This window comes from Gigantopelta aegis, chromosome 10 (assembly GCF_016097555.1).
Source record: "Gigantopelta aegis isolate Gae_Host chromosome 10, Gae_host_genome, whole genome shotgun sequence".
NCBI classification, from domain to species: Eukaryota; Metazoa; Mollusca; class Gastropoda; order Neomphalida; family Peltospiridae; genus Gigantopelta; species Gigantopelta aegis.
This window is the reverse complement of record NC_054708.1, coordinates 28639476-28650097: the sequence shown is the minus strand read 5'-3', so window position 1 is coordinate 28650097 and position 10622 is coordinate 28639476. Positions and strand designations below refer to the sequence as shown.

Genomic DNA, 10622 nt, shown 5'->3' with positions numbered 1-10622 from the left:
TATACACGTCGAAAACGTCGATATATCAATGAGTAAAGCCCAGCATGTGTGCGTGTGTGTGCACAACGAGTTCGAATCCCAGCAATGTACTCTTTGTGTGATATCACCATTCTCTTTGTGATGAAATCACCATTCTCTTTGTGATGGAATCACCATTCTCTTTGTGATGAAATCACCATTCTCTTTGTGATAAAATCACCATTGTTCAAACGAAACATGTTCTTTATGTATGAAAGTATGAAGACAAAAGTCATGGTCATCTTCGTACACCACAAACAGATCATGGTTCTGCATTGATCAATAAAAAAACTGAACACACTAAGATTATGTTTCTTGTTTGTTTAGCCTTCTCTTTATAAGTAGAACACAAAGGTGATGAAGACACATACGCATCTCTACACTTCAATGTCACACGCTGGAACGTTTCTCTTCCAACCTTAGTTCTTACAGTCGATTTAAGAAAAAACAAAAAAACATTTATTTTTTTTAAAAACCCTGCATCCTCAAATAGCTCCTCACCACACAAGTCATCAAATCTGCGTTTGCCATTATTTTTTTTGTTTTTTTCACCACCAGGGTGGGTTTTGTTTTCATCTAAAAACAAAACTGAGCCGAATCGTCCTTGAAAGAATCCATGAGTTCCTTATCATTGCCATGCAGCAGATTATTAATGTATAACCTTGGCACCGAGCATTTAGTCTTGAGATCTTTACAAAGTAACCTGCCTAGGAGTCGCTCCTTCTTCGTTTTTTGATGGGTGCATGGAGGAAGGCGAGGAGAGAAGAAAACCTCTCCACCCGAAAAGCGCAGCACTCACTACTTGTCTGTCCTTGTCTGTATAGTTCATTTGGCGGGAGACACTATGGAGCTGGTGTAGGGCTGAGTGTTGCATGTAGGAAGTGCAAACGGGTTGACACTGGTAAATGGTGATCCTACGATGCTTCCCATTCCTGTAATAAATAAAAATTACAACATAAAAACAAATAATAACAAGCTATTACAAATACGATAATAATATACATATGCACAAGTAAATTAATTATTGTATTATATACACATATAATATACACGTGAAAATGTACATTCATTATTTTTTTTGTTATGTACATGCACATTATTTCATAATCATATAACTATATAATTTACATTAATTATATATTTTTTATTTATAAAATTACATAAATGGTCATGTACTATTTTAGGCCACAACTCCCTGGGCTTTGTGTTTTATAACAGAGAAACTAGAATAAATAAATAAATAATAATAAAACAACAACAACAACAACAACAACAACAATGCATGCATTTTGTAGTCCCAATAAAGTACCTATACATTTTGCATAGAGCATATGCAACATATGACGTACAGTCAATGGTGCCAATTTTACATTTCGTAACTTTACGTTTGAAAGTATCAGTCATACGTTTAAAACTACAAGTCGATTAGAAGCGGTCGATCCTATGACAAATAGCATATGGCTATTTCTCGTTCCACCCAGTGCCCCACGACTGGTATATCAAAGGCTTTGGTATGTACTATCCTGTCTATGGGAGTTTTTATCATATTTTATAGCACCTGCTAAAACGTAACACGAAGACTGAAGCAAAACTGTTTAAGTAACTTGAAAATTAACGGTAAAAATTCAAGTCACCATAGCAAAATTATTTTACTTTGCCTAATAAGTTACTAGGGTCACCAACTTTAAAACGAGGATGCATAGACACACACAACAAAACACAACCCTCCAAGAACCCCAAAACAAAGCTTAATAAATATTAATGATTAATGATGATGTCTCCGGTTTCCCTAATATATAAATTCTAGTGCAACAGCCATCAGTAGCGGATCAAGGGGTCCGGACCTCCATTTTTGAAAACCGACCATAACCTTTAAGGGGAAACGTAATTATATTAAATGTTCTGTGTAAAAGGAGAAATCAGTCATCACATTTGGAGTCTCCCCCCCCCCTCCCCTCCCCCTTTCAGAAATCCTGCATCCGCGCCTGGCCATACTTCAATTTCTTCCCTGGACTCCGTCCACGACAATCTCACAGATTGTGCCCAGGGTGGATGTATCTGAACCTCCATTGCATATGGGCACACACATACTGTTTCGACTTGGACCTAATTCCACCCTAGTTAGCGAAGCATCAGGGTGTAACTACAATAGTAGTGAAAAGGCAATCTGCGTATGTTGTTGTTTTGAAATGTAAAAATTATACTAGAACTGCTTGCTCTCCCAAAAATCACTGTCAAATAATTTAATTTACTGGTAGAAAATTCTTTATATTTTCTTTCAACATATTCATAAAGGCTGAACGACAGGTTAAGCACGTGACGTCATAGTAACAGTACATATGTGTTTTACGGACAGTGACTACCCACAATGCTTTGAGAGCGAAGAAGAGGCTACTGTTTTGATATCTGGATCTGAGATACATTTTGTTTTAAAGTTTTTTTTTTTTTTTTTTTTTTTTTTTTTACGTTCTATTTTTATGAAAGATCCTTGAGATACATACTGTTTACGCCGATTGACAGCACATTACCATTTTGATATCCTGTAAATTACGCAAAAATTATAATTAGATCAATTAATTTATAACTATCACAAACAAACGTAAGAAAACCAACTAAAATGTCTCTTGGAACAACAATTACACCCTTTAAGTTATTAGTATGTCAATATCTATAGTCCGTCCCACAGGGAACGCCTTTTTTTCATACTATGAAATTTACTACACTTAATTTATTTCTAAGCCGAATGATTTGTAAATTGCACACAGAAGTAGTATTTTCCCATTACTTCCAAAACACTTTTACTTTTCTTCTTACGTTAAAGCAAACTGAAATTATTTACAAAAAACATTTTTCTAGAATGATGGGACGGACTATAGTTTGTGTTAGTATTAATTTTAGCATACACTAGATTTGGTGGGGTTTTTTAGTCAAACAAAATAAGATTACTAACGTGTATTAGGTGTGTGTTACCCAGCCGTACTGAATGCCCGGTATTACGGGCGGCGGGCTAATGCCGTGCATTACTGGAGCGAAGGCACTTTTCTGTTTTACAGCAGTTATCATATTTGCTGGCGAAAAGGAGAAAATTCCGGGGGCACACCCTCCTGAGGGTAGAACATTGTTCTGCATGGGAGGCGAATGTGAAGAGGCAACTGTGAAACACAAAAAAAAAGACAACAAAAAATAAAAATACAAAACGAAAATAAAATAATACATTTACGAAATAAAAATGTGACACTAAGACGAACAATCACGACACGGGCGAATTAAAGAGTTCTTGACAGTGGGGGGGGGGGGGGGGGGGGGGCAAGGGCCAGCCCCTCCTCTAAATTTTGCGACAGTTAAATTTTATTTTTATTTTTATATTTTATACGTTGGAGAATCCAAGGAATTTGTCATTACCCCTCCCCACACACACATGCAAATGTATTTTCTGTATCTGCGTGATGTGATTGGGAGGTGGGTGAGGGTGGGGGCATATTCTTACTTTGATATTAGTAAAGATTATCAACGAAAACTGTGGTAAAGAAAAGTGTTGATAAAATGTTTAGAAATAGGAAAGTCTGTTTTTTTGTGTTCATTTATTGAAATTTGAGATGATAATATTTCTTACGAATAGCTTTATGCTTTACATTTTTTTTCCATTTATTACATAAGCAAAGTTTCAATATAAGTTAATTTATTATATTACATGTACATTGACAAAAAGGTTTTATTTCACGTTATTTGAAAACTTAATACTTTTATTATAATGCATAATTATAGACATAATTTCTACGCATGTTTTCTAGAACATTAATCTCTATATGAATATATAGATGTACACAACATTTCAATATATTCGTTACATGGTAAGTTAATGCATTAAATGACGTTGCCAAAAATTCAATACAACGTATCCGGAAAGTTAGTTTATTACATTACATTGGCAACATTTCAGTGTTTTCTGGCAAGTTAATTTAGTATATATTACACTAGCGAAATATCAATACGGTATCTTAAAATCTAATTGGTTACAATACATTACATCGACAAGATTTAGCATAGGCTATTCAGTTAATATAGATCATGTTACAAAAGCAGAGTTTTAGTACACATTATCCAGGATCATTGATTTATAAAATTATTAGGCAAGATAATTTTTACATCATCAATGGAAAACTTATATATCTGTTATTAGGCTATTTAATGTATTGCATTATATATAGGTAATTTCAATATATTTTATCCGATAAGTTAATATGAAAATGGCACATTTTTTAAAATACAATTTTTATGTTATTCGATAAGTTAGTTTGTAACAATACTACACATTTCCTCCCATGCAGCATGTTCAATATATATATATATATATGAATGAATAATTAAATTACTATTGATTTGTAAGGAATGGAGAACAAAATATACACAAAACAAAAATAAAACAACAACCATGCTGTGATTACATCATAATAAAATGTATAATTATGACAACAATTAGAAGACGTAAAAATAGCAGGGTCGTATCTAGTCTAAATTAAGGGAGGGGTGAGGCGGCAGCAAAAGAAGAACCAGGGAAGCGTTCAGCCAGACCGAAAAAAAAAAAAATGTTGGCTAGACTGGTTTATCCGCTTTACGTTAAAACCAATTGGTGATCATATGGGAATCAGTCTAATAGTTTGGTAGTTTTTTTTGCATAAACTTATAATTATGTATCACTGAAGGTTTAGGTTATTACACTGTCCAAAATGTATTTCACGTGAAAGATATTTTGGAAAGTGTAATAAGCTAAACATTCATCTGGTACCCTCCGATCTAAAAAAAATTCTTAAAAATTGATCTAGACGAGTATATGCTTATGTTCGTGATAATAGTCGCAAGTATTCTGAATTATATATTCAGCAGGATGCAGACAGAAATGTTTTAGACAGAAATGTTTTATTTAACGACGCACTCAACACATTTTATTTACGGTTATATGGCGTCAGACATATGGTTAAGGACCACACAGATTTTGAGAGGAAACCCGCTGTCGCCACTTCATGGGCTACTCTTTCCGATTAGCAGCAAGGGATCTTTTATTTGCACTTCCCACAGGCAGGATAGCACAAACCATGGCCTTTGTTGAACCAATTATGGATCACTGGTCGGTGCAAGTGGTTTACACCTACCCATTGAGCCTTGCGGAGCACTCACTCAGGGTTTGGAGTCGGTATCTGGATTAAAAATCCCATGCCTCGACTGGGATCCGAACCCAGTACCTACCAGCATGTAGACTGATGGCCTAACCACGACGCCGGTCAGCAGGATGCATTTTTTAAAAGATATTTATGAAAACCTCGCATTGTCAAAATTCCGGCGTGCGATAAACGTTCACGTCAGGACACTAGAGCAACCAAGATCCAAATGGACGTATGCAAATGAGGAAGGAAGGAAAACTCTATTAACGTGCCCATATCCACTGAAGGTTCAAGCACGTATGTCCTGGGCACGAGTTCTGATTTGCGCCAGATCTCCTGTTCAGGACAGAAATGAATTCTAAGCATGGTACTTGTAGTTTCAACTAAAAGTACAACACAATATTTGTTTAGGATCATGCGCCTTTTAGGAATTTGATAATCATTGAAAAGATCTTTTCTTGTTTAGTTTAGTGTTGTTTTTGAAAAATAAGATGTCCTGTACAGCACTCCAGACTATTGAAAATAAAAAAACAAACAACAACAGATGTTTAGAAAAATAAGATCAATAATCGTGTTTCTTACCTGCTCCTAACCGACTTGCTTCATCTCTTAGGAAGTGATCAAGACCTGTTAAAAAAAAGAATTAGACATACAAAAAAAAATCGATAAAAAAAAAAAAATCATTCGTTTCATTAAAATAGTGAGACATGTCTTGATTCTTAGCCCTAATACAATTTTCGAAACAGGATTTAAACATCTTCATCGTGCAGACGGGAAAAGCTGAGACAACGCACCAACCTCCCCCCAAAAAAAAAGAAAAAAAAAAAAAAAAAAAAAAAAAAAAGAGATCCCCCCCCCCCCCCCCCCCCCCCCCCCGAAAAAAACACCGGTCCATGTAATAAAACCAAGACTCGTTCGCTATTTTATTACGTATGCTATTTTGGAGATATTTGGTGGTGGTGTGTGTGTATGTGGGGGTGGTGGGGGAGAGAAAAACAACAACAAATGTCTTACAGAAAAACCGGTGAACATAATATATACCGATGGAAAGAAATAAGGGAACACATAAATAGCAACACTAAATACTGACCGCCGTCAAAACCCTCATCCACAGTATCAGAAAGTTAACCGTGTTCCTGGCAGTCAATCTCACAGTACTGACGTTCAATCTCATATTACATCCAGTGGCGGATCCAGAATATCCTTCTTTTTTCTTTTCTTCTTTTTTTGGGGGGGGGGGGGGGGGGCAATGACAGGCGGAATGCCAAGGGAACTTTGGGAGAGGTTTGGAGGGGGTGAAAATTAATATATAATAAAATTATAACTCTTTGGGGGTGGGGCGGGCCATTGCCCCCCCCCCCCCCCCCCCCCGATCCGTCTCTGACATCTGACTATTTTAAATACACATACCTAATCTAGTACTTAGTGAATTGAATTCGATCTCAAATACCACGTGCTCCCTTATATTTTTCCATCAGTTTCATATATTTTATATTTTACACTTTAAATGTAATCCAATATGTCTAAGAAATGTAGGCATATTTTTAAACATATTACTCCATTCCATTAACAATAAATACAATATTACATCCAGTTTACAGTAGTTTAGTTTAGCAAATAACACTAGATCTAAAGAGTCAAATCCACTGAAAAATGTTAACCGTTTTACCACCAATCGTTATGAGGGAAAAAATAAATCGATGGTCTTAAAAATGTTCATTCCTTTATATAGGACCTAAAACGTACCCCCCCCCCCCCCCCAAAAAAAAAAATAAACCCCCCAAAAAACCCTAGACAAATAATTAAAAGAATAAAAGGGAGGCAACTCTAGACGCGTTTCGATAAATGAGGCTTCGGCCTGTTCCGTGATCGATCTTCCGTCACAAGTGATCGAACTCAAACAGCGCGTGGAAAATGCTTTGGCGCATTTGATAGGGACGCCAACAAACACCTTTCAAAAGCCATTTTCTGCTGCATTATCGGTGAAATAAAGCTAGAAATATATAGGAATGAGTGTAGTTCGGTGTGCATGATTTCTTCATCAGACGAATCCCAGGTGGTTTGTACAACTAACAAGTTGTTGATCAACCTATTAGTCTCGATCCTCCAGGGACGCGGCTGAAGCCAGCGCCATATTCTTTCCACAATGACTCGACCAATGATTGGCGCACTGTCAAAACCAAAAGTCTTTCCAATAAATTATATGGCGTTTGTTTGACTAAAACAATTAGCAGGAGTTTCAGTGCGAGTGTTGATTTCCCGAGGTCTGTAATTTCGTTCGTATTGTTACAACAGGAATGTCTGCTTGCAGCATCACTACGTGCCAAACGAACCATTGTTCGGCGATATTGCACAAAAGGTAAATTACATTGCTTTACTTTAAAAATGTCAATTCGTTTTTCTTCTGCGATCAGAAACCACGGCCGAGCTCCACGAATCGTCAAAGGGGATTATTAAATAACAAAGACGTGAAATCGTTTCCTGGGCGTTGTTGACAAACAATAGCAATACATTAAAAAATATAATTTACGTACTATTCCGTTATGGGGATCGATATAATTCTTGAAAATAGTTATACGGCCAAAACGAAATGTATACTATAGTGAATAATACATGTATACCAATAAATGATAAGAAATCATTTATGTGTAGATTATTAAATCTCAGTCATAGAAATAATTAAATATACATGCTGGTAATAATAGTTTATAGATGGTACAAAGTACACTGAAACCTGTCCAATTCAATTAAATACTTTCTAAATGGTTTAAAAGCCTTAATATATATATATATATATATATATATATATATATATATATATATATATATATATATATATATATATATATATATATATATATATACATACATCCTTTATTACAAAATACATCATGCTTACAATAGAGGTTAAGTACAAACATCTATACGCAAAATTTCTAAAAACAGAGTAACAATCTGTTAAATTTATGGCTTACATTTTAAAAACTTATTTTTAATTGACGAATTGATATTAATTCTTGAAAGCATGTAAGTTTCAAATTAGTACTGAATTGGATTTTAAACAACTTTGTGCATAAATCGTGGGTCAGCAATGGATGTCATTATAATGGGCACAAAATAGTCTTTATTGTATCACTGGGATAAACAAATAACCACGGAATATGGAATGTGAACTATTCCCATCCCATCTTCATCCATGCATAGCACTGGCCTTTATCTTGGAATGTTCTGGATTCGTATTCCAGTACCAGGGCCGTATCTTGTCGAAAATAAGTGGGTGACAGGACACAAAGAATCAGGGCACAGTAATAGGGAGTTATCTAGCCTACATGTAAACAGGGGTATTGCAAATAAGAATAAAACATTCGTATTTTTGTGGAAGGTGCAACTGCTCTATCTTGCACCAGATCTAGGTACTGCACTGAGTACACATGTTCCCATTTCAGAAAAGAGTTCTCAAATAAGAGGAGAGATATAAGGTATCTAAATCGACTTTCTTTCGCTAACAAACTGACTGCTGCTACTACTACTGCTGCTGCTACTACTGCTTCTGCTATTACTACTACTGCTGCTACTACTACTGCTGCTGCTACTACTACTACTACCTCTACTGCTGCTGCTACTGCTGCTGCTGCTACTACTACTGCTGCTGCTACTACTACTGCCACTGCTGCTGCTGCTGCTACTGCTACTACTGCTGCTGCTGCTATTACTACTACTGCTACTACTACTGCTATCTCTACTGCTGCTGCTACTACTACTGCTACTGCTGCTCCTACTACTATTACTACTACTGCTGCTACTACTGCTTCTGCTACTACTACTGCCACTGCTGCTGCTGCTACTGTTACTGCTACTATTGCTACCTCTACTTCTGCTGCTACTGCTGCTGCTGCTGCTGCTACATCTACTACATCTACTACTGCTACCTCTACTACTACTACTGCTACTGCTGCTGCTACTACTGCTATCTCTACTACTGCTGCTACTACTACCACTACTACTACTACTATTACTACTGCTGCTGCTATCTCTACTACTGCTGCTGATGGTGGTGATTGTGATACAGGTACAAACATCCTAATATCCAATACAGACTCTAACACACTCACGTACCAGATACCTGGGCTGTATGACTAGACCAACACTTGGACATTAGTTGAAAAATAATTGATGAAAAAAAAATGTCACACTCTACATCTCCTTTTAATGATGGGTGAGAAACAGCTGACTGAAGAGATTCTGGCAATGTTAACCTTTCTTATTAATGACCCTTATTTAAATCATTATGCTAGCATTTTGTCCTAATATGATTTGCATTTATTACTGACGTAGGTCAGGTATAGGAGAAGATTTGGCTACTGAAACCATTTTAGTATTTATACTGAATTCATGCCTACTCACCCATGTTGCCAAGTGCGCCTGCGCTGGCATGGTAACCATTCATCCCTGCTGTACTTCCGTAGCTGCCACTATTACTGCTGTGAGGCGTGGACCCACTGGAGCCGTAACCCCTAGGTGAGACACTTGAGCTCTGACTTCGGTTGTACCCTGAATAACAGACAAAACAGAACAGCTGTGAGTCCTCAATAACCGAATAATTACTGCTACTACTACTACTACTGCTGCTGCTACTACTACTACTACTACTACTACTACTACTACTACTACTACTACTACTACTACTACTACTACTACTACTACTACTACTACGCTATAGCTGTTACTACTACTGCTATACCTGCTGCTACTACTACTACTGCTGCTGCTGCTGCTGCTGCTGCTGCTGCTGCTACTACTACTACTATTGCTGCTGCTAATACTGCTACTTCTACTACTGTTACTACTACTGCTGCTACTACTACCACTATAGCTGCTACTGCTACTGTTACTACTTCTATTGCTGCTGCTGATACTACTACTGTTGCTACTACTGTTGATACTAGTACTACTACTGTTACTACTACTACTGTTGCTACTACTACTACTGCTATTACTACTGTTACTACAACAACTACTACTACTACTACTACTGTTACTACAACTACTACTACTACTGCTACAAGAAATGCCATCATTGTATCCAGTAAAGATTCAAACAAACTCATAGGCACATGTAATGAAACTTTACTAAGGAGGGGAGGATCAAAAGATATTGACCCAGAAATTTATTTCAAGGTTAAATTAAGTTTTTTCCCCAGAAAAATATGCTCTCATATGCCCATGGTCACGCCTTCTTGACAGCGCAGTTTGAAAGCCTAGGCTGTCTCTCCATGACAAGACAAAACACCTGTTTCAACTATGTTGTTGTATTACTGTAGTTAGGGCTGATCCATGAATTAGTGGTAGGGGTGGGCCCATAGAATGAACATAAACAAAAATATATATGATAATCCAACAATAAAAAGCGTCAGATTATCAAACAAGCATATTCAACCATCCAGA

At 36.6% G+C, this 10622-nt stretch overlaps 1 protein-coding gene across 8 annotated transcripts in view; it reads right to left on the bottom strand.

The window, feature by feature from the left end:
* Nucleotides 1-6: 6 nt before the first annotated feature.
* LOC121384309 (transcription factor COE3-like) overlaps nucleotides 7-10622 on the bottom strand; it is a 77235-nt gene continuing 66619 nt past the window's right edge. For 5 of the 8 annotated variants that reach the window (XM_041514634.1, XM_041514632.1, XM_041514633.1 and 2 more), the window contains 4 exons: nucleotides 9582-9728; nucleotides 5760-5804; nucleotides 2969-3170; nucleotides 7-950 (listed from right to left, as the gene is read on the bottom strand). In XM_041514634.1, the coding sequence (XP_041370568.1) occupies nucleotides 2974-3170; nucleotides 5760-5804; nucleotides 9582-9728 (389 nt within the window). In that variant the 3' untranslated portion in view covers nucleotides 7-950; nucleotides 2969-2973. Of the gene's footprint in view, nucleotides 951-2519; nucleotides 2559-2968; nucleotides 3171-5759; nucleotides 5805-9581; nucleotides 9729-10622 lie in introns of all 8 variants that reach the window. The other 3 variants (XM_041514638.1, XM_041514640.1, XM_041514635.1) reach the window with 2 other exon arrangements.